This window comes from Rhipicephalus sanguineus, chromosome 4 (assembly GCF_013339695.2).
Source record: "Rhipicephalus sanguineus isolate Rsan-2018 chromosome 4, BIME_Rsan_1.4, whole genome shotgun sequence".
NCBI classification, from domain to species: domain Eukaryota; kingdom Metazoa; phylum Arthropoda; class Arachnida; order Ixodida; family Ixodidae; genus Rhipicephalus; species Rhipicephalus sanguineus.
In genome coordinates, this window is record NC_051179.1 from 129,287,372 (window position 1) to 129,311,973 (window position 24,602).

The 24,602-nt window shown below is 46.8% G+C and overlaps 2 protein-coding genes and 1 long non-coding RNA gene across 10 annotated transcripts in view; 2 read left to right on the plus strand and 1 right to left on the minus strand.

The window, feature by feature from the left end:
- The window catches only part of LOC119390670 (gastrula zinc finger protein XlCGF8.2DB), an 807,836-nt gene that overhangs the window by 466,863 nt on the left and 316,371 nt on the right, over nt 1-24,602 (plus strand).
- The window catches only part of LOC125758208 (uncharacterized), a 400,853-nt gene that overhangs the window by 351,667 nt on the left and 24,584 nt on the right, over nt 1-24,602 (minus strand). The window lies entirely within an intron of this gene.
- LOC119390683 (gastrula zinc finger protein XlCGF57.1) overlaps nt 1-24,602 on the plus strand; it is a 250,221-nt gene that overhangs the window by 198,528 nt on the left and 27,091 nt on the right. Inside the window, exons 1-4 of one of the 8 annotated variants that reach the window (XM_049415110.1) lie at nt 5,710-6,252; nt 10,671-10,736; nt 10,816-10,864; nt 10,928-11,038. The exons of 4 other annotated variants lie outside the window; for them this stretch is intronic. In XM_049415110.1, coding sequence (XP_049271067.1) covers nt 6,133-6,252; nt 10,671-10,736; nt 10,816-10,864; nt 10,928-11,038 — 346 coding nt within the window. In that variant the 5' untranslated portion in view covers nt 5,710-6,132. Of the gene's footprint in view, nt 1-5,709; nt 6,253-10,670; nt 10,737-10,815; nt 11,039-24,602 lie in introns of those variants that run through there. 3 more of the 8 variants (XM_049415107.1, XM_049415114.1, XM_049415112.1) reach the window with 3 other exon arrangements.

Here is a 24,602-nt window from a genome sequence, read left to right on the forward strand (position 1 = left end):
TCTTTTCGTTTTGCTTTAGAAACATCTGGCGTTCTTCCGTTTTGCTTTTACAAAACATCTGGCGTCTTTCGTTGGTTTATTTAATCAATCAACGGCGTTTTGAACAAAATTTTTATTGTTTAATCACGCACAGGAGAAATCTCACCAGGCACTACCTTGGAGGCAAAGAATGGCTGCTAATGGGAATGAGAGACAGAAGAAGTCGGCTTTTAGCTACCGCTGCGAATTTTAAATGCGAAGCATTTCTTAGCGAACTTCTGCGACTTTGACCGTATCTATCTATCTATCTATCTATCTATCTAGCCGCCTACGACTTTGTGCTCTCCTGGTCGCTTGGTTAATCGAATGTGCACCAAAATCGGTATGGTGTAACATGACTGTATGACGAACATAAATGACAAGTCATAACATGAAAATCGTGACACGAATGTCATGTACAGCATGATTTACATGCTACGCTCATGGTGCGCTGGCGGCCGTTTCGCTAGCTTGATATACACCAAAATTGGTATCTTGTGACGTGACTGTGTGACGAACATAAATAACACGAGTTAACATGAAAATCATGACACGCATGTCATGTACAGCATGACTTACGTGCCACGCTCATGGTGCGCTGGCGGCCGTTTCGCTAGCTTTATATACACCAAAATTGGTATCTTGCGACGTGACCGTGTGACGAATATAAATAACACGAGTTATCATGAAAATCATGACACGCATGTCATGTACAGCATGACTTACGTGCCACGCTCATGGGGCGCTGGCGGCCGTTTCGCTAGATTGATATGCACCGAAATTGGTATCTTGCGACGTGACCGTGTGAAGAACATAAATAACACGAGTTATCATGAAAACCATGACACGCATGTCATGTACAGCATGAAATACGTGCCACGCTCATGGGGCGCTGGCGGCCGTTTCGCTAGCTTAATATACACCAAAATTGGTATCTTGCGACGTGACCGTGTGACGAACATAAAAAACACAAGTTATCATGAAAATCATGACACGCATGTCATTTACAGCATGACTTACGTGCCACGCTCATGGGGCGCTGGCGGCCGTTTCGCTAGATTGATATGCACCGAAATTGGCATCTTGTGACGTGACCGTGTGAAGAACATAAATAACACGAGTTATCATGAAAATCATGACACGCATGTCATGTACAGCATGACTTCCCTAGCAAAAATACCAATAGGATTTCCTATTGGTCCAATAGGAAATCGCTATTGGTTCTATAGGACATCTATTGGAGCTGTATTGGTTGTATAAGACTTCTATGGGTACCAATAGACACCAATAGCCACCACCTATTGGTGTCTTATTGGACCAATAGAGGTTGTATTGGTCAAATAGGGGCTGCCTTTTGGTGTCTTATTGGACCAATAGGAGTTGTATTGGTCAAATCGGTACTGCCTATCGGTGACTTATTGGGCCAATAGGAGTTGTATTGGTCAAATAAGTACTCCTATTGGTGTCTTAATGTACTAACAGAAGATGTATAAGGCCAACAGGAGTTTTATTGTTCAAACAGCTACCGCCTATTGGTAGCTGTTTATAACATCTTATGACTGATTGAGCGCGTCGGACCCGATCCCGATCAAATTTCTTGATCATGATTGGCTATATTATACGCAAGCTGCAGACGGGATCAATTCACTTTTGATAAGTCTGATCCCGATTTAGCTTAATCGTACACCGTGAGACACCGTGTGCAGTTAGCAACTCACGCGACTAAAAGAGTTATATAAAAAGGCTGCGTGTCGACCACGGCGGTACGGTGTCTCCGTACATGCCGTGCGGTAAACGGGCACTATAGTAAAACACGCTAAAGAAGAACTTGCGAAGGAATCGACAACACAGACACCACAGAATAATAATAAAGAAACCGCCATGAGATCACAACCGGCATAGAACCAGCCAGGTGACAAAAAAAAAAAAGTGAGACGGTGCGCGGCATGGTGCGCGGCGTGGTGACGCTGCATGTGTGAACATTTTTTTTTTTTACACGTTCCTTGGTTAAGCAGGCTAAGCCATGTGTTAAGCTTTAAGATAAGCTTTGGATAATATGTAAAGTTTATAACTATTTATGCTAAGCAATATAAGTAGTGCTGTAAAGATACAGGAGAAAGAATTGTGGATCTGCAAACGCGACCGACCGTGCGTTTGGCGCGCCATCCGCGCTCGGCCGATACGAAGACAAGCCCAGCCTGCGGCCAAGCTAAGCCGAAACGTTGTGTCTGTCGCCCTAGCGCGCGCTTTGTGTGATCTCGATGCTTCACGTAAGCCTGCTTACACGATGTTTGCTTTAGTGTGCTTCCGCGACGATAACGTGAAGACTGTGTTCAGCGTGCACCAGATGGAGACGTTCTGAGCCATAAATGTCTTGGATTTCGACCGATTTCGACTCTACAAAGTGGCACCAAGAATAATGGCAAGACGAGCAACAAGGCCCATGTGCTCCAATTGTTTGGTGAGTTGAGTGGGCATGGTAGTTACTCCTATTTAGTATTTATTGATATCACCTTTTTTTTTGTATTCAAACTTGGGACGAAGCTGAAAGGTCGGGAAAACAAGTCCCTCGTCCTTTGTCTCCGGTATTTGATGACAGCGAGACCAGCGACGCCTCGATTGCAAGTCCACACGCTCTCAGAAGTTGAATGATTGAGCGCATATATTATTGCAGTTTGTTTTTGTGTTTGTCAGTATGCACAAAAAAACGTAGCATAGATTAGAGGTAAAGGATAGGCGCCCTGCTCGTGAGTGTAGTTGGAGTCTCGCAAGCCCTTTGTAAGTATTTACAACGTGCGTGCTAAGCCGAAAACGCGTTTATCGCCTCATAGTAAAACGCTCTAGTCGATGCGGTTTGTGTGTTGTAGTGCGCACCAATCGGCTTATCATACTTGTTCGACATAATGTCACAAGAACCACAGAAGGCCACATGATAATTCATTATACAAAATGTGCATAGCATATGTACTGCACTGGTGCGATTTTTTATTTCATATTTTTTATTTTTACATACTGCAGCCCAGTTAGGACTATCGCAGGAGTGGTTTTAATAATGTTGTTGGCTTAATTGCATAAGCACGTAACATGCAGCACGTGTGTTATATCCAACTCATTGCAGCCTGACTGCTGTGTTGGGCTTGCAACGATATGGAATCTAGGCTGCCTTTACTACTGTCTTACATATTACCGTTGCCTCATCGTGAATCTACCCTAGCTTAATTTATTTCATGCCATCTTTAAGTTGAGATTTAGTGGCATGCTCTGGTATGATAGTCGCACCACCATCGTGAAAAAGAGCACGTCACAGATAGTAAGTGATTATTGAGTTTGCTGTAATTTAAGGACGAGTTTGCAGTTCATTCTTGGGTACAGCTCAAAAAACAGGACGCAAGCGTGTAAACGGGATAAGGTGCTGCTTAATTTAAAAAAAAAATTTTGCCCCTTTCTTTTCCTTCCTTTCTTGCCGCAAAATTTTGCCGATATACTGTTTTCTTCCACGCAATAAGCCACAGTTGGGTGTGTAACATTTCACTCAGTTTTTTGCTATAGTTCAGCTCCTGCAACATTGTGAACATGTGCAGTGAATTAAGGTCTAGATAGTTTCTCACTGTGCCGCCTACTTTCTATACGTTGCTTGCAAGGTAAACTTTAATTAAACATGTGTTACTGTTTTCTGATTTCATGGCTCTGTTTATTTACAGAATCTTTCAGGCACTTCCTCGAGTGCGGATGAGGCAGTCCAGAAGAAATTGACACAAGACATAGTTGCCTTGGCAAAATAGTCGCCCGCAAGATTGCCGACATCATCAAGGGCCAGAAGAAGCACTTGTAGTTTTGATTTTGAGAATATATTTGAACATATGCCTCATTCATCCATTGTGATTATCATTGCAGGGGCGCTGCCACATTGTGGGACGACAAGACACCCATAAAACACTTGCGCAAGACTAATTCTAATGGGGCTGAGAAGTGGGCAAATACAAAACTAATACAATGCCAGCAGGCAAATACAGAACCAATAGGCCAGTATAATTCCATTTGGCTAATAGAGAACCAATACACCAATATAGGTCCAGTAGGCTGATATAGAACCAATAGACCAATAGCCAAATACAGTTCCAATAGACCTATAGAACCAATAGACCAATAGGTGTCAATAACCCAATAGGCTATTGGTTTTTTATTGGGAATTTTTGCTAGGGTTACGTGCCACGCTCATGGGGCGCTGGCGGCCGTTTCGCTAGATTGATATGCACCGAAATTGGTATCTTGCGACGTGACCGTGTGACGAAAATAAATAACACGAGTTATCATGAAATCATGACACGATTGTCATGTACAGCATGACTTACGTGCCACGCTCATGGGGCGCTGGCGGCCGTTTCGCTAGATTGATATGCACCGAAATTGGTATCTTCCGACGTGACCGTGTGACGAACATAAATAACACGAGTTATCATGAAAATCATGACACGCATGTCATGTACAGCATGACTTACGTGCCACGCTCATGGTGCGCTGGCGGCCGTTTCGCTAGCTTGATATACACCAATATTGGTCTCTTACGACGTGACCGTGTGACGAACATAAGTAACACGAGTTATCATGAAAATTATGACACGCATGTCATGCACAGCATGACCTACGTGCCACGCTCATGGGGCGCTGGCGGCCGTTTCGCTAGATTGATATACACCAAAATTGGTATCTTGCGACGTGACCGTGTGACGAACATAAATAACACGAGTTATCATGAAAATCATGACACGCATGTCATGTACAGCATGACTTACGTGCCACGCTCATGGTGCGCTGGCGGCCGTTTCGCTAGCTTGATATACACCAATATTGGTCTCTTACGACGTGACCGTGTGACGAACATAAGTAACACGAGTTATCATGAAAATCATGACACGCATGTCATGTACAGCATGACTTACGTGCCACGCTCATGGCGCGCTGGTGGCCGTTTCGCTAGCTTGATCTACCCCGGAATTGGTCTTGCGCGACGTCACTGTGTGACGAACATAAATAATAGGAGTTAATATGAAAACCATGACACGCATTTTCCTCAATGACATACAAGGCGATGTATGCAGCTCTTTGCTGGCTGCTTCGCATTACATCGATTCCCTCAATGCGTGGGATCTGCCGGCTTTTTTTTATTGTTCAACAACGCACAGGAAAAATCTCCCACCGGCACCACCTTGGAGGTCAAAGCGTAAGACTGGTTACGCACTACGACTACGATTACGAGGGACGAACGGGTGCCGCCTTAAGGAGCTTTAAAAAATAACTGCGAATAGATACTGCAGCAGGCGATGTCACGAACTGCAATTTCAATGAATCCGCCACTTTGCGGTAGTAGACGACGTTTCCGATATTGTGTTAATATGGTTTTCACTAACTTTCTTTACACTGTACTATACTAAATACATTCTTCTGCTGTAATCGAACAAGTTTATGCATAAGCGCCTAGAAACACGGAAAACGTAGAACGAAGCGGTGGAGACGGCTAAAGCCCCTCCATGCGTTTTCCGGCAGTAGACGCGATGGAGGGGCTTTAGAGACGGCAGCCCGTCCGGCCCGTCTGCAAGAAAAAGGCGCAGTTGCGGCACCTGGTGGTGTCAACGAAAACCGGCACGCGCGCTTCTTGTCGGACGCGTCACTACTATGCATTTTTGGTAAACTGTTCTTTGAAGTCAAGATGGCAGCGCCCACGAAACGCGAATGGGTAGTTTCTTTTCGCTGAGCCGCCGTAGAGAAGACGCAACCTGGACGCTCGCACCGTCACCGTATACAGGTTTTCCGCGTCAGTCGCCCTTATTATCCTGAATTAAAAACGTACCCACCCTGCGTTTATGGTTTACGTTTCGAAGAACTGCCACAGGACGGAGAACCTCGTCTATCAACATGCCGGCCGTTTGCGCTGTCTACGGCGGAAGGAGCATCGGCTGCCGAGACGATACTGTTTCACAATTTCCCACGTGAGAAAAAACGAGCTGCTTAGTGGAACGCCCGCGTGAAAGGAAGTAATTTCAAGCCTTTGAAAACTACTGTTCTCTTCTACAAACCATTGTAACAGCTACCATCAGCGTTCATCGCTAAAGCGTAATGGGAACACCGGCGAAACCTGCTCTACTAAGGCCTGGCGTGGTGCAGTCGATCTTCGTTTATGAACGGAACGAATCGCAGGAACCGAAAGCAGCATTCTCGAAGAGGCCAAAACGTGAGGTAAGATGTCTAATGTTGGTGCGTATTATGCCGCGTATAGTACACTGTCGTTCTTTATGAAAGGGAACACGAGAGCGCGTGGCCTGCGCTTTGCTGCGGTAGAGTTACTGTATATGCTACCTTTAGGTAGCAGAGTTGCGCATCTGTCTTCCAACGCCGCTAGCAACCATGCATTGCGGAGAAGCTGCCGCTTGGGCCAATTTTTTTATTTCTCGACGCCTCCGCTGCAGCGAACTGAATTAACACTGGCCATCGACAGCCAATGTTTATCGCCGGTCTTCGACACGCCAGACAGGTTAATCGGCGACACGGTAGGCATGTCGCCTGCAAAAAAGAAGAGCGACTTCACCGCATAGCTGTGGTTGCTAGCCGGACCTATGCGCAACTCTGCTACCTAAAGGTAGCATATACAGTGACTCTATGCTGCGGCTCCCTACAGCACCATCACCCGACAGCTAAAGAAAGCATGTCCGCTTTCGGCGGCATCGCCCGTTGGGAGACCGGAGCGGGAGCATAATCTAGCAGCATGCCCAGCAGCGCTTGACGAACTGCCATGACTCGTTATTTTGTTTGCCAATTGGCAATAGATTTCTTCTTCAGTTGTCGGTTGATAACGCTGTAGGCAGCCGCCGTAGAGCGCAGGCCACGCGCTCGCGAGTTCCCTTTCATGAAGGACGGCAGTGTACAAAAAAAAATATATATCATTAGACCATCCGGCCATCGAAGAGCGGAGGTGACGTCATGCGGAATTTCGCTGAGAAGTACAGAAAGTACTTTCAATGCGGAAACATTCCTTGGCAAACAAAAGACACTTTGACCGTTTTTGTCTATTGAGCAGCCAACGTCTAGGCGCATTTGTGGTCGACTATTCAACATGGTATGTACCAAAATTGACATTGGAGGACATAATTGTAAAACGAACACGATTCACAGGTCATGACATGATTAGCCTGAAAAATCCCAGCACCTACGCCATAGGACGATGCTTCGGAAAGCATTGTGAGTGGTTTCTTGACGTGATAGGATGTCGGCACCTTGCTGCTTGTCGGCAAGTGTTTCTTAGCTTTAAACATGTCACTGCATTCTCTTTCCCATGATCATATTTTATCTTTTCTCAGTAGCCGATAGAGCGGCTCCGCTACTGTAGAGGTGTTTTTGAGAAACTTTAAATAAATTCCACATTCCCAAAATACAGCTCAACCTCCGTAAATGTATTGGGCTTAGTGGCTTGTAAGATTGCCTCTTTCTTTGCGCCTGTAGGGTAAGTGCCTTCTTCAGTGACCTTGCGACCCAAATGTATCAGAGACTTCTAAAAGAATTGGCATTTATCCATGTTGAGCATTACATTCTCTCAATATTTGCAAGACCCGTTCATGTGTTTGCTGTCAATCACCGATGTTGGACCATGTCACGATCCCATCATCTATGTAACATCCTAGATTTTGAATGCTGTGAAGCACCTCATCCATCATCACCGGAAAGACGAGGGGTGCAAGCGCAGACGCATGAAAGAAGTCAAGACAGCACAAACGTCGACTAACTGCTGCAAAGGTGCACAGCGTCGGAAAAGAAGGAAGGAAGGAAAATTACCTGCACATGCCCAGGCAATCGGCAAATCTGCCAATCCGGCACGCATGGGACTCTACATGAAACATAACTCTTGAAGCATTTGATTTCCTCTTTATGCAAGTTATTCGATGGTTGGTTCAGGCATGCGCTACAATATTATTGATAGGTCATTCCTCAATCATCAGACGTGTTTCTTCATTCTTGTGCCTGTGCAAAACTGTGCATTCATCGAATTTTGGTGTGCACACGAACTCTCGATAATGCAAAGGAAGATTAGAAGGTGAGCCTCCGGTTAGCTATCTCTCATGTTCTTATAATCTCTCTTTAACACAGTGACCCGTGTGTCCTACATAGAAGCGGCCGCAGCTAAAGGGAACCTTAGACACCACACGTGCACTGGCAGTCAGTGAATTTGTTGGCGTGTTTTACAAAACACATGTCAATCCTCTTTTTTCTCTATTACTCGCTCATTCTTTCTCTGCAAAGCAGCATAAATCTTGCCTAGCTTATAGGAAGGTATTCACGTGACGTCATCCGCAAGGTGCGCTAGCATGGCAGTCGCCATAATCTTGGTCGCACGCATGGACTTCATCATTGGATTACAACCAAAGCTCTCGGCAGCATGTGTTCATTTGTTATTTTTACTAAGAAACAGTGTAGTGAGGTGCAGCGCTGCCAGACATCAGACTGTCGTATGCCCAATTGCTAACGACCACTGCTACGGCGGCGCACTCGCTGGTGTCGCCTGGCGGGAGGAGCACAGTGAATACCTCTTACTTGCAGCTGTAAAGATTACATTAAAGGGACACAGAAGGCAAAGAACAATTTATGTCAGAATGAAAGGTCATTGCATGGTTGGTCCAAAAGTTCCATTTTCGCCGGTTCCCGCTCCGCTGAGACAGTCTCAGTGATAGTTTCGTAATCGCATACTGCTGCATGTGCTTTGGGCGCTCATAAAAGTCGCTTGAGCGCAAAGTTGGACAAAATGCGCGTCCGTGTCATGTTGTGGATAGCCGATTGGTGTACGGCGCTGGAGCTACAACAAAAAAACCGACGTGACTTTCCATTGGGTGCCGCAGATTGAATTCTGTTCTCAAAGTGGCTGAGTGCCATGCCTCGAGGTCCATCGTGACAAGCTTAAGTGGTCGCTGATGCTACTGCTAGCCAAGCAAAGCTCCGTCTTGGATCGGTTGATGGTCGCTATTGTGCTGTACACTGTAGGAGCCGCAGCGTCGGCTGTCGGGCAGTAAAGGCGGGTAGCGCTAGGCAAGGCATCTGTTACATGAGAAGGACTCTCAGGTGAGTGAGTTGAAGTGCGCTGATGCTGCGCGCAGCGCTAAAATGCGATTTTCTTTCAAAAGAACAATTTCCTTGGCCCGAAACAAGCACTACGAGGTTTCTGGAATGCTGTTTCAACAATGGGAGCGTCGACTTAGTATTTGCCTTTTGTGTCCCTTTAACGCCGTATCTATTTCCCACTTTATTTTGAATATCTTTCTTTTGAATGAATATCTATGAAATGTATTTCCCACTTTTTTTTCACATCCACGCGCGGAGTTAAAAAACTGACTTGTTTAAACGTTCAGCGGTACTGGCCACTGCAGCGCGAGGATTACCTATTCTAAAATACGCATAACCTGTGCATTAAAACTGGCATTCAGTTGGTGCTCAAACGACTTGTTGAGGGAAGACTTAAGGCATGACATGGCTATGCCAGTTTTTACAACCTTAGAATAGACGGGAAGTTTCACGGCAGTTTTGAAGATCTAGATGTATACTGCTAGCATACATGGTTCTTCTGAAACATTAAGGAAACGTCTAGAAATTGCATTCTATTATTCTGAGGCAATTCATTTGTAAAGTTCAGCCCTCCTTCATTTAATTCAGACTTTTCGCTCACTGAAGTAACCAAAGATTCAAAGTGCTCACCAATACAAGAATCAAGTCATCGTCCGCATCACGAAGAATGATGTGATGACAAAGAGCAACACAGGCGTTCAGGCACGTGGGCAACTAGTGGGAAGTAGGAAAAAGAAGCAGCAGCTAGCAGAACAGCTGGCCCAGGTGCTGTCTGTGTGTCTCATTCATCACAATACCGATATGTGACAACACATGACTCCCGTGCAAATCGTCATCCATATATACAGGTGGCACGACAAGCTGTGCTATCACAGAGAGAAAAATTATTTATTTCCTTTCATTCATATTTCGCTATTGTGGTGATCATCTTACGTGACAAGAGACAGGCAGTGTTCTGGTTGAGTCGACGTAGAAGTGCTTATGTATTTAAAAGGATCGTGTGGAATGGCTATACGTAAAAACGAATATATTCTTACAATTATTTCCAGAACTGCAGAGGTTGATTAGCAGTATTCAAGTTTATTTTCATTTTCGATCAAGTACACTCAGATAAGCAACTTCCAGTATCCGATATTATTCTAATAGGCGTGCCAAACGAAACTTCATGAATAGGTATATAATAGGTTTATGTTTTTGAGCAACGTTAATGGCAATTACTAAAGACAAAGCTGCGTAGAGCGTGGGAAAAATGCGAGGCCAGGTGATTATACAATGATATAAGGGGTTTCACTAGATTTTTTGATGTCTGTAAAGTATTGTTGCGAATATATTTATAACTTATTTACAGTGTAGGACAGTCTAGCAGTCAAGATGGCGGTTGTTACTTTCAGAACACTGACACATCGTCTGCTTCTTCTTTGCACGCCTCACCATAGTCATAGCTGCAACCCCGCTACAGTATCTATTTTAATAATTGCCATAAGTTCCTGTTTTGGTGTCTATGTGTCAGTAACTGTTCTATTCAAACACTATTTCATATTCTTGGACAGTTGCTCTCTGGAGATGTAACCATCGTCCACACGCCAAGACCATGTCATTGTAGTGAAAGAGATCATGTAAGAGGGCTTTCATTTCTTTTCTTGGCGATAATCTTTGACATCATCACTCATGACAACTCAAACCGATTTATTTCAGGATGAGATTGCAGCAGGACCAGGATATCAGGCAGCAGTGCTTCTGGCTTGTGAGTTGGGACAGGCTGCGGAAACATCACCAGTGGCAGCATGTGAATTGAACCATGTTACAGATAAATCGGTTCAAGTGACACTACCAACCAGCCAGAAAGCATCACAAGCAAATGGAATGAAAATTCTGTCCACAATTGCTACACAAACAGAACCATATGCTGTTTCTTCAGGTATGTTTCCAGCATTTGCCGTAAGATTAAAAAAAAGTCAGTTTCGCTGCGAAGGTACCACAGCGACCATTTAGAATGTTACATGAAGTAAGGCTAGCAGCTCATTCCTTTAGGATCCGATCTGGCATCACTCTAGAGAATGCTGACGTAAGGAATGTGGCAGCTGCAGTGAGAGAATCAACTTTCGTGCTGTTATTTGCGTCACTGCAAAGTAAGTGGTGAGAGCACAGCAAGGACAATTAGCACAAAGGTACGAGCCGTCTACTGCTCTCTTTCGAGGTAGCACGCAACAGTGCCTGTTTGATTAAAGTTTCCAGTTACTCCCCGAGCAACTCCTCCCCCATCTATGTGTCCTTTACACGCTGTTGCACGATGGAGATGGCTGGTGCACTTAATCTCTGCTTGAGTGGTGACCGTCGATAGCCCTTGCATGTTTTTTCTCGGACATAGAAGGTGCGATGCACGGGACGATGTTATTGATCCAGACTTTGATGTGCAAAACATTTCTTAGCGAACCTCAGGCACTTTCGCCGTTTCTATCTACATATCTTACTAGCTATCTATGTAGCCGTGTATGTCTGGGCGCTCTTTTGGTTGCCTCCATAATTTGCAATGTGGACACGGCAGCACTTTTTGAATGCAGCCGCCTAACAATCCGCTTATCCTACAGGTGAGAAAGCGATATGGAAAGTGTATTCGTTCAAATGACCTTTCTTATTTGTGCTGCCGTACCCATGGCTATGTGCTGTTGGGATTGACCATACTCTTATTGGACCCACAGCCAAATGCTATGGGTCCAACCAGTTTTGGTATTTCTTTGTTTTATGCCTGCAAATGAAGAATTGAATTGAATTACTTAGTGGATACATTGAGACGAATCCAGGCCCTGAAATCAGCCAACAATTAAAAGAAATAGTGGCGGATACCAAAGAGATAATGGAAAGCCGCCTACCTAAAAACAGCAAGAAACTAGACTTGCTCGCAAGGCTAGAATAAAAGGTGGATTCTTGTCAGGAACAAGTAACAAATATGAATGTGGTAATCAAATCTATGCAAGAAAAAATTGATGATCCAGAGAATCGTAACAGGCAAGCTAAACTGATAATATATGGCTTTTCGGAGGTGGAAGGAGAGACCCCCTGGACACTTGAACGTGCTTTGAACAAAAGAACAATTGAAGACACCCTAGAATTAAAACCAGTAGCAGTCAAGCGCATACATTGGTATAGCTCAAGCAAACAAAAGCTGCTAGACTCAAGAGACAAATCCTCAATACTAAAATGGGGATATGAACATCGAGACACAGGCCTATTATCGGAAAGGACCTTACGAGACGAGTATGTGAAATTCGAAGGAAACTTTGGAACAGTGCGAAGGCAAACCGAGAAAATAACGAAAAGGTTTCCTTAGTTTTTGACAAGCTGTACTATATCAGTAACCAAGCGTATGTTTGGAGCAACAAAAATGGTGACAAGGTACCATTAAAAAAAAACACGTAGAAGCTGGATTAGAAACTGCACGTGTAGGGAAAGTGATGAGTGTACCCGGCGACCAAACAAGAAAGGGAGCTACTACTCATCGTGGTGCAAAATCAATGAACTAATACTTCTTACGGTGAGTGCTAGAAGCATGATTAATAAGCCTGAACCACTTGATCACGCGTGAGCCATCATAGAAACATGGCTGACGCCTGATGTTTTCGATCATAAGTTTGCACCGCCCAGTTATTCAGTGATTCAGAAAGATTGCCCCCACACATGGTGGTGGGCTGGCAATATTGATAAAGAAAGGCCTTTCTTTTGTGGCCCGTCCAGAGGTACAAAATGCTGAGGCAATTTTTTGTAAACTACTTTGTGACAGTGCTAGCATATTCATAGGTTGTGTTTATCGAAACCTAAATTCGGGTGACCAATCTATCAGTACGATTCATGATTACATCTAACGTCATGCGTTTGGTTCACGTGTTGTACTCGTAGGTGATTTTAATCTTTCAGTCAATAACCGGGATAGCATTTCCTATCCGTCATCAGGTTCGGATGTATTATTTGATCTCATGCTAACCTTCAATCTTCATCAGGTCGTTTCACATACTCGCTCGCAGGGAGTAACTGAGAACACATTTGATGTAATCTTTTTCAGCGATCACTTCAATATGAATCTCATAAAAATTTGTTGCGAGAGACGAGAGGAGAGACGATATGGCGTCAGCCGATGTGGCCGTGCCGTTGTCTCGCCACTTTATTTGGATGACGATGGCAGAAGCGGAGCGGTGGCGACTGCAGCGTCCAGACCGCCGGGGCATGAACGTGTTCTTTTCTCGCTCACGCGTCTAGCTCTTGGCATGAGCTACGCGAAAGGCGTGGCTTGCTGGCGGGACACTGATGATGATGATGATGGCGCTACAGTTTACCCCCCCCCCCCCGCAGAAATGAACCCGTAATCAAAACTGTGAGGGCGTATATACAAGAAGTGTTTGTGATGCGGAACAAAGGGGCCCGTGGACAGTCCAAGTCATCAAAGTGGAGAGGCACGGCGTCTTTATGATCTTTCCGGCATGCGGCGCTGGGAGAAACGCAGTGGATGAGCAGTAGAAGCCAGGGCGCTGTGTTCATACACAAGCGTGTCCCACGATTACTGGATCGTGCTTTTTGGGAGGGCACCGGGTGACGCGAGTGGGCGCAGCTGGCAGAGGTGCCCGCAGATAGAGTTGTAGGCAGTTGCCGAAGGGCCGGTGCGTGTGATGTGGGCAAGATAGTCCGATGTGCCACTGCGGAGCTACGATGACAAAGCCTCAACGAGTAACAGCCGTGATGGGGCTTCCGTAGCAGAGAGCGGTGACTTCGTCGTTGTGGTTTCGTGTGGGGTGGACCTGTGGTGTGATCGGTCATTGACGCGATTGTGTACAGCGTGCCTGCATTCAAGTTGCATTCCTGCTGGTTCACACCCCTCTTCAACAACACTGGAGGATGAATGTCATGGAACCAACCAGGTGTGGACTCTGCCGAAGGGTCGAACGGCGTGCCCGTGCTCGTCGGGGCAGCCTGGTGGTTGTCCGCCTCTGCGGCTGGTACGGAATATGCGGGTTCTGCCATTGACGAACCTGCCGCGTAGTCCTTTGTCGTTTCGGTCATTGTAGCAGCATCTCGGAAGTTCGGCCGTAGCTGGTCACGTGCAGGGACTTCTCCTGTGGTAGACTTTGAGGACGATGGTGGTCTCTGCTTCCAAGACACACAGAATGTCAAGGTCGATGGAAGGTCGCGTTCCTGGGACATTGTCGACGGTGACGTCTCTGCAATTGGTTGGTGAATAGCGGGTGAGACGATTACATTGTAAGACTCCATGGCATGCGGCAAAGTAGCCGTCATTGAGTCCGACGTCTCCGCGGTGTCGCGAGCCGTCGAAGTCAGGGAAGGCGTCCAGATGGCGGGCACGCATGATGGACCTTTGGCTGAGAGCTTCGAAGGAACGCACCTCGTGTTAGACAGGTCAGTCGAAGTACTGGCGTCTCCTATCTTGTCGTAGTGGTCCGGTACAGGAATGGATACCCCTGTGGCCGGAACCGAGATAGAAGTAGTCGTTATCAGTGGAGCGTTGTCAAGGTCGAGTGGAGGCTGTGGGGGCAGGCGGGTACCGCACTCTGCGACGGTGGGGAATCCTGAAACTCGCAGTTCCACCGAAGCAGGCGGTACATGTGGCCACAGCAGGCGAGCACGGCAGCGCAAAGATCATCATATGGTTGCGTGCTGGATGTCGATGCAGCAGCAAGATGGCGTAGTTCTACTGGCACCACTTTGAGCGAGACAGCTTGCATCAGCAGCTGTGCCGTGACCCCATTTAGTGCGAGAGTGCCTTCGAGCTTCAGAAACTATGCTTCAGGAACTATTCGATCAGTGTTTACTGTGGACGATAACATTATTCTGTCAATTGTACAACAAAATTGTTTGAAAATCGACAAATAGGCCTCACTGATACTGGTATTTTCAACCTGCTGCTTAAACTCAACCCCAAAAAAGCTAGCGGGCCCGACAATATACCTAACAGTTTTCTGAAAAGATATGCAGAATGGTCTAGTAAATATCTTGGTCTCGTTTTCTGAAAATCACTCACAACTTCACAACTGCCTAATGATTGGAAAATTGCAAAGGTGATACCAATCCATAAAGGAGGAGACGCAGCACTACCTTCAAATTTAAGACCTATTTCATTGACCAGCACATCATGTAAACTTGCCGAACACATAATCTTAAAACACATGACGGTATTTCTAGAGCACATAAATTCTTTCTCTCCCAACCAACATGGTTTTTGAAGTGCTTTATCAACCGTAACCCACCCTACTGAACTAGTCCATGACCTTGCTGTTATAGTTAATAACTGTGGTCAAACTGACTTAATTCTTCTCGACCTATCTGAGGCTTCTGATTGTGCATGTCGTAGCAAATTAATAGCTCAAGTTGAAAATGTTTTCGGAATAGGAGAAGTTTCTGCTTGGATAAAAGGTTTCTCGTTTAACTGGTCACAATTTGTACACTACGAACAAATGTTTTCTAACACAGAGTCTGTAACCAGTGTTGTACGGAACAGCGTTCCAAGGAACGACGTCCCAGGAACTAGTTCCTTTTTGGAGGAACGGAAGAATGCCACCGTTCCATTGAGGATCGGTGGAACTTTAACGGTAACTCGTTACGTTTACGTAGGAACGGCATAGGGAACGGCGTTCCTTCTGTAAACGTTCCTCGGCATTGAACAGGCGCCCCCACACAGCACATCATGCAGAACACGGTGGACGGGTGACCGCGTGAAGCGCAAGTATCTACCGCTTACCTGTCACTTGACTATTCTGCATCCTGGTTTTCACTTTGAGGCGCCCGCGGAGGGCGCGGGGAAGCGCGCGATGTCAAGACCGACCAGGCGCGGGAGGAACAGCTGATTATTATTCTTTTTTGTCTGAGCCAGTCTGACAGCAATCACGCGCCATTCTGGAGTGTAGACACACCTTGGAGAACTTTTACTTGACATTCGAGAATCATCGAACCCCATTGTAAGGCTGCCGCCAGGAAAGGGCACGCAATTTTTTTACCTCGGGGAATTTTTTGTTCGGCCAACTCGAAAGTTGCTTTGGGGGGGGAGGCTGCGTATTCGGGCGGTTTTGCTGCGCGTCCCCATGGCCTTGTCGGCATAGGGAAAGGGGGGGAGCCGACTTATCCTAGTCGAGGTGCCTACGCGTGGTTCCGCGGAGTTTGACGCTCATAGGACAGAGGAGCCAATCACAATGCCAGAGGCCGCAGAAAAAGAGTGAAGCACCGACGTGCTAACCACCGAAATCCCGCGCGGCGGCCTCCCACTGCGCATGAATTGTCTTCGGCCCCAACGTAACATTGGCGAAGTTACACTTTAGTTCTACCCCTTGGAACTGAGCGCCTTGTCGCGCGCAGCGCACTCTTCCGACGTTTTATTGGTTTTATGTTGGCGTGCTGCCGACTGCGAAGCCTCGGCCCAGTTCCTGGGAATGTTTCTCTCGTCGCGTGGTCTTTAGCGGCTGGCTCGATCATCCCTTCAGTATCTTGTGCATGCCGTCGGCAGCTATCGACAAATCTGTCTTTTGACACCCCGTTGCGTGGATAGTGGGGGAGAGGACCGCGGGTGCTGCAGCGGCACCCGCGGTCCTCTCCTGTCCTGTCCGGTGCTCTCCTGTCCGCGGTCCTCTCCTGTCCTGTCCAATCCTGTCCGGTGCCTTGGATGGTTTGGTCTGGGCAGCCATCCCTTCAACATGCGAGTTATCTCCGTGGCTATCGGTCTATAACTTTTATTATAGTTCAGTTAGACAGCTGCCGAACCGATAACGTCTGTCATGCAGTAAACAATACGCGTACATCCAGCGCTACATTCTCGTTGCACCCGCTGAGCCTGCCCTGGCCCCTACGACCAGGGTTGACTTGTCCCTATTTGTGTACAACACGGCAGTATCCTCAAGCACTTGATAGAACGGCTCTTCAACGTTGCCAATGAAGTGCTGACGAGAAAACAGGTTGCTCAGTCGGATACCAACATCGAGATACAACAAGAAACTACTAAGTTGCGAATATATATCCTGGACATTATTTTATACTCACACTGCTATATTAAAACAGCACTCATTAAACACGTATTTATTGTTCTTTTCTATGTGGTTTCCTTTGCAAGAAACTTATTTACAGTGGTACATCTGAGGAAATTTATTTCTGAATATCTGAAGTGCAGTATTCTGACGGTGCACTGGAAGACTGACGTGGAAAGTGTCCCATGCATTGCACTTGTAATAGACAAGCACGAAAGTTGCAGTTAGACATGTGCTGGTAATCTCTAAAAAAATTCGTCTAAGAGCGTTTGTTTAGATTGATTTTGTCTACATATAACCTACTGCTGGTGATGTCAAATTCGTAAAGTACATGTAGCCCAAAGGTAGCTTTAAATTGCTCATTTTATTTCGCCTCTGGGTTATCCAGCACTATACTTTGATTGAAAATTCAAATGTAACGTTAATGTAATGACATGTTCCAATTTTCAAAATATAACTGTAACGAGTTCCTTTCGCATTAAAGGGGTCATGAACCACTTTTCCAAGTAATGATCTAATGACCTTAGTATCGGAGTTTACTGCCTCCCGAATCGATTGCCGCAAAAATTTTTCCAATCTGTCAAGAATCAGCGGAGTTACAGAGGTTTGGCGCACGCTCTCAGCGCTTTCTCTCTTTTCTCGTGCCGACGAGCACACTGGAAGCTAGACAGGGAGGGATGGCACGGGGGTAAGAAGTTACGTCAGCGCGCGTCATGAAACGCGATCGCTCTCCCACTGTGATTCGCATGCGCGATTGTGGCTACCGTGTAAAGTTAGCAGACTGAGGAGTGCGGCGCGGGCAAGTGGCGGCAGCCCGTGGCAAGAAGCGCATCTCATCCGGCTATCGGCCAATAAGCATGCTATGTCTCCGCGACGTCAACGTGCAGACGCCCCGCCCACCGACGAGAGTGAGAACTGGCCTCTGTTTGAAAAGAGGGCGCCTGAGGAAACGGCAACTTCACGATCCGCTTGTGGCCTTTACGCGACGCACACGACTAATATTTTGCAGACCAGTTCATAGCCGTGTCAGCTTTCCGCAGGTTGCGTTTTTTCAACAAGCCGAAGGGGTGCTTCATGACCGCTTTAAAGGAATTTGTAGCGAGAACTCATTCCAAGATTCGGAAGGAACGAGCTTTCGTTCCTGTTTTAGAGGAACGTGTACAACACTGTCTGTAACATCCGGAGTTCCTCAAGACTCGGTCCTTGGGCCATTGCTCTTCCTACTCTATATTAATGATATCACTGCTAACATCACTTGTGATATAAAGCTATTTGCGGACGATTGTGTTATGTACAGAGAAATTAATCATTACAACGATTATATTAAGCTTAATGACTTTCTAGCTGTCTTAGCTAATTGGTGCTCTAAATAGTAGATGAAAATAAACATACAAAAATCCGGTATAATGACTGTAAGCAGAAAAACAAAGCCTTCAAACTTCACATACGCCATTCACAACACTTTCCTTAATAAAGTTGAGGAATATAAATATCTGGGAGTTTCACTTCTGATCTCAAATGGGACAAACGCATCGCTAATATAACTTCGAAGGCGCCACGCAAGCTCTTCTTCTTAAAACGAACTCTAGCACTCTCAACAACACCAACAAAGCTGCTAGCTTACACGTCATTTGTAAAACCAGCTCTCGAATATGCTAAGACAGCTTGGTTCCCACATGCGCTGACTGCCATAACCCAACTAGAAGCAATACAAAGGAAAGCTGCGAGGTTTATACACAACATATATAGACGCACAGAATCACCAACATATCTTCTAACCCAGTCCGGTTTGCAAACACTGCCCATAGCAGCGAAACACACTCTCTTAAAATTCCTGTTCAACTATGCAAAACTAACGACAGGATAGATTCGTCGAAATACCTGTCACTTTCCCAGGCTTGAGAAATGCGTAATAAGCATGCGTGCACATTGACAGAATACGCATGTAAAAACGACACAAATAAGTATTCATTCTTCCTGATCACAATAGCAGAATGGAATCAACTTGACGCTACTATCACTAACACCGAATCATTATCACAATTTTCTGCACGAAAAAACTGTGCGCGCGTAACAATAGCTGTGCATGCAGGGACACCCGTCCAGATCTATTGTCCGTTAGGTGAAGCGATACATCTTTTAAATGCGAATGCATTTCTTAGTTGGGCTATGTGAGGCATCCGGCGTTGTCCGCGCGCCTCTCCGCTCTCGCTCCCTCTCCCATAGCAACAGCTGCGGGCGCGCGCGCTTATCCTCGCCCCTAGCACCCGGAGCAGGTGGTGCGGGCAGAGTAGCGGAGAGTGAGCGGAGAGAAGGAGCGCGCTCTGGCGTGTGAGGGCGCTCGCATCCGAGCTCCCGCGTGTGTGGAGAGAGCGTAGGAGAGGGCAGGTGCAGTGCTTCGCCGCTCCTTCTCTCGCCATTCGCTCTCTCTCCTCCCTGCGCCACCGCCTCAATGCAGTGCGTTTGAAACGTGTTTGTAGCATTTGTGCTGCCTTGGCACAGCCTGAAAACAGGGTGTTCTAAATGCGTTTGTGCTGCATTGAAAGCGGTGGCAACATCCCTGAGGTGATTACGAACGCACGTAGGAAGCGTTCGTTGAAAGAGGCGCCCAAAAGGGAGACACTTGAGCGCGTCGATTTGTCCAGCTTTACGCCATTAAAATTACTACGCCGTGTACTCTCGGCGCAAGAAATGCATTCGCATTTCCTCACGATTCCCTTCGGGGAGGTGGGGTCATTTTTTTAAAAGTCTTCTTTATTTGCGATAGCTTAGCCATTTTTGATATATGCTTTCAATGCTTGCAATTCCAGTTCCTTCTGTTTTATTACTTTCCGACTCGTGATACTACTGCTATACTCGCGGACAACTTTTCTTGGCAATGAAGAAAAGGCTACGGGGGCGGAGCTACTGCACATGTACTGTTCCGTGAAGTAGTCCGGTTCGGAGCGCGTTTCGAATTTAGTTTTGGCTTGTGAACCTTCCGTATCTCCTGCGATGGCCATTTGATTATTCGAGCGGTTGTCACAGGCTTAGACAGCCATTTGTTAGTGAAATTCGTCACAAGCTCCCTCGGCGAATCGTTGGAAAAGCTGGAGTGTGACGAGCGCTCACCTGAAGACGCAGACGCCATTTTGACTCTGGGGTGCACGTAAAAGGTGCAACGTTTTCACAGGTGCAAAAATGCGAAATGACACTACATAAAGCAAAACAAATATAAATATCTCCTTGGTGCGCGCTGACCCTCTTTTCAAACAGCGCCCCATAGAAAATAAAGTAATGTTTTTTTTTTATTCTCACGCAGAAAACACGGACGCAATTTTGGGACTTTAATCTTCAGCGGTAGCACACGCGTAGTTCGGCTCTCTAGCCTTCCCTTCATTGCCAAGAAAAGTTGTCCGCGAGTATATCATGATTACATTTGTCCGCTCATATATTTTCCATTCTGTTACCGTTCGGTTTGATCTTAGCATTGTATTACATATCCATAACTTGCTTTGTAGATTATAGTTATTATATATATTGTGTAATATTATCATTATGATTATTTAACTTCTGTATTCTTCAATGGTGTTTATGATCTTTATGTCCTATTATAGACCCTTTTCGTAAAAGGGCGCCCCAAGCGCCCTTCACACGAACTACTCCAAGACACCATGTTTAGGGCGCCACAGCAGACGACACTGTCTGCGACTAGGGTGGATACCTACTGCGATTGCCGGTGCACGACGTTTCGTTAGCGTGGCAGTCAGCCCGCGCGTTCTGCGGAAACGTGTTGCTAAAGATGGTAGGAAGGTGCTGTGTTCTGTTGTGTTACCAACTAGGCTACCGCGACGAGAACAGAAAGGTATGTCGACAGACTGATGTAAACAAACACACGTGTCACATATCGGCGTGGAGTGTGCATGGTCAATGTCATTATGGTCGTGGAAGTGCTAGGCTGTGTAGGCATGCTGTGGATTTTTATGTGAAATGCTTGCCCCCGCAATGGATGACGCGGTATCGACCATCGTACGTAAGCGCGTTGCAGTGGCTTCCGTACACGACGCTGGCGACGTGGAATTCCGACATCGCCAGCGTTTTGGGAAAATGGGAAGTAGTATGTTGCTGGCAGCGCGGTTCAGGGCCACGAAGCATGCGGAATGAAACTCGCAGTCTGTTGATGTAGCTGGTGGAGTCAGGACATGATAGCGAGGGCAGTGATGATGCCAAGCCAAGTACATACAGTGTATTTTTCGAAACAGAAGGCCGCTGCTGGCAGCCAAATTGTGATGCCTCGGCAGACCTGACTACACTCAAGTTTCACACATCAAGTGCATTGCTGTTGAAGCTGTGCACGAAGTTCGGTCAGCGAAATGTATAAATCCGTATGTCTGCTTTCTTTGGTTTACGCGGTTGCGAATGCTTGTGTGAGCCGAGCACGAGCCTGCGCGTGAGGCATCGCGACCGGCTACAAATTAAGTACTGAAACAACGAAATGTCAAGTGATGGGAGACAGCACATTAAAAGCCGCATAATGGAGTTTGTTTATTTGTAATTAAGGCAGAAATCATGTCTTACTCAGCCTGAAAAAGAAAATGAAATCACAGTCTGGCGGTAAAGACATTGAACTATTTGTTAGCGCAAACGCATTTTTTTCTTTTTTCTGAGTATCGCTAGCCTCTACAGTTGAACCTGTTATATGCGAAACAGAGTACGCGAAAGCGCTCGGCACTGGCCACTCGAGACTTCCAGTCTCGCGCGTCCACCTCGTTTTGCAGGCCGGCCACCGTTGTGTTCATCAAGGCGACGCTGCTACAGTTACGTGGACGTAACATCCCGTCAGCAGCTTTTAGCTCTGACAAGCGATATTCCTCGTTATCGGCTGCTTAAGTCCGAGTTGGAGGGATTATGCATCCGCCTCGACGCGGCAGCCCCGTCAAATCGTTTGTCCACCCGGTCGACGGGTCATTCATTACGACGCCGAAGTCAGTTGCACTACCTTTGCAAAGCAAGGCACGGGTGGATTCATTCGCAGAGATTTTGGAGGCGGTGAGATGCAGTGATGCAGCCACCTGGCACCATGCACGGGCACATATTACATGGGCGCACGTACGGATAGTGACGCCCCCTTGCCCTAAACATGGCGAATTCTATCCCAAAACTCTTTGCAAAATCGAAACTGACGAAAAGCCCACCGTCAGGTGGCGTATTTATGAAAAGGGTCTGTTATGCTTGCAGTTATTTCTGTTTCATTTTTGTTTATTATTTGTTGTGAAGAATTATTGTACTGCCTAACTGCCATGTTCTTGAAAGAGAGTAGCAGTATTGTAAATAAATATGCCAAAATTGGCATAGCAGGGGATCAGTGTATGACGAGCACGATGCACTGGCCATGACCTGAATAACTTAAAATGCAAGTCGTGTACGTCATGAAATTCTTTCTCTCACTCACATGAGGCACAGACCCACATACCACAGTTCATGTTATGCGGGTATGTGACACAGGTGATTCACAGTCTGAATCAGCACATTAACGGCGAACATACACATTGAAATGCAAGGCAAGTGAGGGAGCTGAACACAAAACACACCTGGAGGACGCTCGACTGCCATCCACTCGTCCACGTGGTCCGCCGTAATGATGCAGCGTTCTCTTCATTTCATATGAGGCTGGGCCTCATATGAAAGGGCCTATGCTAACCAAGGATGACGTCCAATTTATTGAGAGCCGCTTTGTGACACGCGAAGAAGCCGCCGCTAAGTGCCCTGATGGCATACAGTTGGCATACAGGCTAAGTGCCCTGATAGCATACAGATACCACAGCAATACGGACGTTGACCGCTATAACGCACGTTGCCTCGATGCTGCGGACAGCGTGTTATGTCATCCCGCGTGCGATAACATAATTGGCTATAAGAACGAGCAGGTACGCAGGGATGCCCTCACCAAGGTGGCCAACATAAATGCAAGCGACATGGGCGGCCTTCCCAGCTCAACTTGCCTGAGCATCGGCAAGCCGTTCATGATCGCGGCCAACATCGACGTAAGCGACGGCCTCGTTAATGGAAACATCGGTACATTGTGGTACATCAAGCGTGACGAACAGGGCAAGCTCTTGCGACTCTGGCTTGAATTTCTGACGTCCATGGTAGGCATTGTCATAACAGCCGGGTCGAAGCACATCACCACCACACAGCCTCAATAGAAATAAAATGAGTGCCCATGGGACTGCGAACCACCACAACCATGACACACACCAGAAAAATGTGTGATGTAAGAGGGCACAGCTTCACATTGAGCAAGCAAAGGCCATAACTATATATGTCACAAAGGGCCACATATGCTCAGGTAGTCTTCGGATACGATAAGCGCCATCCACTGAAGTTGGTCTACAGAACACTTTCCAGAGCTACCACCCGGAAGTCACCATGCAAAAGATGACTTCCGATTGTGACACGTCACCGGCTCTATCGACACAGTCTGTCGATGACATGACCCAGCCAGCAAACAGGCCTCTAGACATTGTCTTGGACCAGGCTACCACCTTCATTCGGTGCCACAACCACAAAAATCACCTCACGCTCGCTGCTCTCAACGTACACTCTGTGCACGCGCACCTGCATGACCTCAAATAAGATGTTCTGATAACAGAAATTTCCGTGTTAGCACTTTCTGAAACCTGGACCGATGAGCCCACTGCAATCATGGAATTCCATTGTGTCGTCCACAGCAAGTGGCTTCATTGCAGTTGCAGCGGCGTGGGCACATAGGATAACACGGCGATGCACAACTTCAACGTAGGCCGCATCGCACTTCGTCGTCTGCCAGACACCAAACACACACAGACAAGCAGCGGAATCGGCGAGGTCTGTGTGTCGCACATCAGTCACAATAACAAACATTGCGCGTGCTGGTGCTTTCGCCGGCAGTGATAACCTATGCTGGCGCTATGCGTGGCCAGACGCCTCTAGTCCTGCGCACTGAACTATACACGCCGTCGCCAAGTCCCCAGCCCTACAAGCTGTTACCACGACTGCAGCTGCAAAGCCAGCCTGTGGCTTATAGAGAAGCCTCTTCGAGGAAGTCTAACCTCTGGCAGACACCAAACCGATGCCCATTATGCTTCCACTGCGTGGAAGCTGGCCACGTGCTCCGAAGATGCCCTTACCGCCAGATGGGCCTACGTTGGTTCAGCATCCACGCCCCACGCCCCCTTCCAGGCCAACGGCCATGTGAAATCGAGGCCTACCTGAGAGAAACAGAAGGACAAGCCAGTCTCGCTACAGGTCGCCCTCACCGCTCTCACGCCTCCCCCAGTCACCACAGCCACCGTATTTCTACGGAGAAAGAGGGCGATCCCCGAGCCCTCGACGGCCCTCTAAATTAGCAGGGACAGTAGGCCCTCTAATTAGCAGGGACAGTAGGGCGAGTTGATTGAAGTTCATCTTTAAAAGGCGCGAAAAAAACCACAACGGACAGGTAGGAAG